The 4,627-nt window shown below is 35.9% G+C and overlaps 1 protein-coding gene across 1 annotated transcript; it reads right to left on the reverse strand.

The window, feature by feature from the left end:
- Nucleotides 1-933: 933 nt before the first annotated feature.
- On the reverse strand, nt 934-3,647 carry LOC149802760 (uncharacterized). Its single transcript, XM_089952189.1, has one exon. The coding sequence runs from the start codon at nt 3,613-3,615 to the stop codon at nt 1,534-1,536; it is 2,082 nt and encodes a 693-aa protein (XP_089808315.1). The 5' UTR covers nt 3,616-3,647; the 3' UTR covers nt 934-1,533.
- Between the last annotated feature and the right edge of the window lie 980 nt (nt 3,648-4,627).

Here is a 4,627-nt window from a genome sequence, read left to right on the forward strand (position 1 = left end):
GGTGGAAAAAAACATAGATATTTGAACTTGTGGCTTCACCAGTCTTCAAAATACTGAGAGTATATTTAGGTTGCTTTATTTCAACTAGCTGTAGTATTATGACATATATGTATAGGCAGATAGATAGGGTGTGTGTGTATGTGTGTGTGTGTGTGTGTGATTTGAATTTTAAAGTAGCTTTAACAATATTTCAGTCATATCGCTACGATGTAAGCAGTGGAGCAGTTCATAGAGATGCATAGCACTGTGGCATCATGTCGTAGACGTAGCACGATGTCCCACGCAGTCACATTATCCTGACACCAGGCCGGCCAATCCTAACACTCACCTGCTAATGCTGAGCGCCAAGCGAGGCAGCTGTTAGTACCATTTTTATAAGTCTTTTGTATGATTCGGCTGGAATCGAACCCACGACCTCCCGCATCCGAGGCGGACGCTATAACCAATAGGCCACCGGAACGGTAAATTAGAGAATAGATCGATAGATAGATAGAGATAGACAGATAGTTAAAATTCATCCCAAAACAGAACGGGCAGTGCTTTCCATGGATTCTACAGGAGAATGCTTGATAATAACTGGCGGAATTAACATCTGATACAAATAATGCTAACATACATTTTAGTTTTGGTACCTTTTACATGTGGACCCGGGTTCGAATCTCCGTAGAGTTAAATATTCTCGAACCTATACGATGTGATATATATATATATATATATATATATATATATATATATATATATATATATATATATATATATATACAGAGACAGACTTCTGACTAAATATGCATCCATCAATCGCAAAAAATAACTGATCAGTTAAAATAGTGTTCAAAGCTGAAATTCATTGACATTAGATGATGTGAAGATGTGAATGATTGTGTACATTTTTTTAAGACACCCCCCCCCCCCAAAAAAAACAACAACTGAAAAGCCATTTGCGTTAAAGCTTATTTTTATTTCCTTGGATTTAAGAGTACTGAGTGATTTTACATACACAATGATTTATTTTACTGTTGGCAATATCAATCTTATTTAATACAAATGATGGGAAGTTTAAACTGGTTTAGTCATTCATGTTTGCTGTTTGTAGATTACATTTAACAAACTGTAAAGAAAAATAACTTACAAGTTGTATTCCACTGATGGTGAACTGTTTTTAAATAACATCTCGTATATATAAGTATGTACAGTTTTATTAGAAATAAGAAAGACTTCTTGTCATTATAACTCAAATAATACTCTTAAGACACGTACATAAGTACATAAATGGATTGAAGGCAGAAAGGAAACAGAAAATGTTAATATTCAATCTAACAATAAATCAAAAGACAAATATTACTGAACATGTAGACATAATTTCAAGCAGTACCAGAAAGAAAATACTAATATTATGTAGACATAATTTCAAGCAGTACCAGAAAGAAAATACTAATATTATGTAGATATAATTTCAAGCAGTACCAGAAAGAAAATACTAATGTTTCAAAGTTATAAATTTAAATGATAATTTTGACTACTCAAAGCACTTGGTCAAAAGCGAACCTCGATCACTTGACCTGTCTTTTTTGGCCGAACTGGGGATGTTTTCTGAAACGTGAATGTTGACCCACTGATATTATTTATCTCTTCTGACAATATATGTACATTTTTTAAGCCGTCCACGTTAATTTGGTTAACTGCGGAAATATAATCTGAAACGTACGTGGAGACAAACGTCACTGAGGAGTTTACACTGCCAGGAAAACGTGCTTCATTGACTAAAATTTGTGTGTCGGTCGTGGTTGATCCAACGAGAAGCCTAAGAGTGGATCCGTCTTCGTAAGTAACATTGATGTCCATATTTGATGGGTTTATCTCCAGACGCGATATGGGATTGGCTGCTGGTTTTCCTGTTCTGTCAACTCCGGCAAATATCAATCCAGATACGTCAACTAGTTCTTGTCCTGTTATTGGTTTCGCAGCACCTTGCTGATTTTCGCGAAAAGGAGAAAATTCTCCATTCTCATGGATGGTTAGAATCAAAGAATATTTACCTTTTGAGCTCGGTCTGTGATATATTACAAGTTTCTCAACATCACTTGTAGTGTTTTTGCCTATGATCACGTCCATTCCCTCGTTAGACATATCGTCTACTTTGGACTTCTTGATATACTGTGCGCCGCGAATTCTGTAGAAATTATCCTCGTGGAGAAGTACGTTACGCGATCGTGTGTCATTCTGAATATGGTCTAGCCTCATAAAGTCAATCTCTACAGGCACATCTGAAGTGTTGGGAAAGTAAATATGAATCTGGTTTTCCAGAGAGGGTGAAACCGTTCTTGCTGGTATAACCAATCTCATCACAGACAATTTAGGTGAAATCACATTTGTGTATATTTTCGTATCTTTCTTTCCCCTATGATAGTATTGTACCCCTACATTTATATTTTTGGTCAACCTGGTAAGACCTAGAGTGAAAAGTACAGAAGATCCACTTTCTAGCTGTTTATTATACCCTAGAGTATAGCGAATTACTATTTTGTGTGTCTTATCAGTTTGTATCACCCCAGGAAATGTTTTTGCCTCTGCTATTTCTTCAGCGATAGTGAATTCAACATCACCATTGGGAATTTTGCTGGAGAATTCCATATTGCTGTTATCCGGGTGACCAAGCCGCCATATAACATTGTCACATGTATTAGTTGTTTTTCCCTGTGCTGACTTGTCATCACTGCTTGCCTCGAATGCGTTATCTGTTCTTGAAACAATCATTGTCCCCACAATATTTGGCAGAGAAAACTCGACATTTATATTCCTGCGGTCCAAACAATTAGTCCTGGAGCTTTTTTGTTTTACCATGACATCAGATACTTTATATTGCTGATTCTTTGTGTTCGATAAGGCAGCTGAACTTACCACATTGTTTTGCTTGGTTGTGACAATCGGTTTCATAGCTGTACTTGATTCAGTGACGACTTTTGCTGTTGCATCAGTTGTCTGACTTTCTACTGTAACAGAAGTGAGAGTGGTCGTTTGCATTGTACTGCTTGCATGAGTAAAATCTGTATCTTTTGATTTTGTGGGCATGCATTCAGATTTCTTTGGTCCTTCTATAAGGTCGTAGCCACATATAAAGAGATTTTGATCCACAGATTTGTTTACTTTCAGCACAATTTTGTCCAACTCAACACCAAAGCAGTCTGCATACGTGACAGACAAAGTAAGATTGATGGGTTGATCACGTGCATCAAAATTACCTAAGGGACCGCTCGAAAGAAAATCATTCCAGTACTCTCCCCAATTTGACTGTTGATATGTTGAGAATGTTCCCAGGACATTCTGATTTTTCAAAAGTTGTAGCGTGTCCAACATCCCATCGTTTGAATATGAAACGTTTTCTACTGAAACAAACATTGGTCCATCGGGGCACAGTCTGATGGTGATGGCATCGCTTTCGTATAAATGTAATGACCCACCTCCGGATGCGTTCTGCCGATAAACTGCTCTAATACCTGACCATGGGTGATCTATTTCAATATTTTCTAGCTCAACATCAATGATGTGTTCCGCATAAATATAACTAGACAGCGTTAGCAATAAGAAAATAACTACACATTTTCTTTGACACTCCATGACTTTCTCAGCAAGTTATTAGGCCTAGGTATGGGCTTATATAAAAATGTCACTCCCTTGAAGCGTGATGGAGGTTAAATTTCCATTTACGTCAAAAAGATTAAACCTGACGTACAATTACAAAGATTGAGCGAATAGAGACAAACTTAGGTCATAATAGTTGTAACTAGCAGCATTCAACGATGGGCGTGTATATTTGACCTTTATGTCTCTCGCCTACACTGACATTGAAACGAGATATGCTTCAGATTTAAATTCTCGTTAATTACAAAAATAAAAGCGAAAAATGGATTTATCCATAAAAGACACGCTTGTTTTCAAGGAATTGGCCTCTGTTATGATATTAATATCATACTCAGTTTTCATGAGGAGGAGTAAACTTGAGGCCTGAATCCGGTCTCTGCGATACAATTTATTTTGTATAAGGGCATGCAACTAGTTGGAAAAGAAAGACACTAGTTATATAGATTCATTACTTTCTTTAGCAAACAGGTTTGCAATGCTATGCTCTTTTCGTATTGAAAATATTAAATCAGTAAAACATATCTTAAATATTATATTTTGTATATTATTTGGTTACACTATTAAGAGAGAACACAATAGTTGATCTTGAAGCAGCTCGGAGCTAGGAAGTTTTTTAATTTTGCATAAATTTGCTTTTCAGAATATATCTAAAAATACATTGACTATACTTCATTGTTTGTCTGCAACCGTCTATAATAATCCATCAAATTTAGTTTTCTGTATGAAACAATAAGTCATTTCTGTCCTTGCAATGTCTTTATCGTTTTAGTGATGTATATCTTGGTACAAAAAATTCAAGCTTGTCTCGTTCTTTCAAATAAAGGTTCATAAAACAGTGTCTTTGTAAAATGCTTTGGGTCCCATTTCGAGCAGCAAGTTTATGAACAAAATTTTCTTAAGTTTTAATCGGAAGCAAATCTTATGGTATATGGTAAGTGTGTTTCACAATTTATTCGTAGGAACATTTCGTACGTAAAAGAAAAGCTTT

This window comes from Sinohyriopsis cumingii, chromosome 3 (genome assembly GCF_028554795.1).
Source record: "Sinohyriopsis cumingii isolate HCF-2022 chromosome 3, ASM2855479v2, whole genome shotgun sequence".
Lineage (NCBI taxonomy): Eukaryota > Metazoa > Mollusca > Bivalvia > Unionida > Unionidae > Sinohyriopsis > Sinohyriopsis cumingii.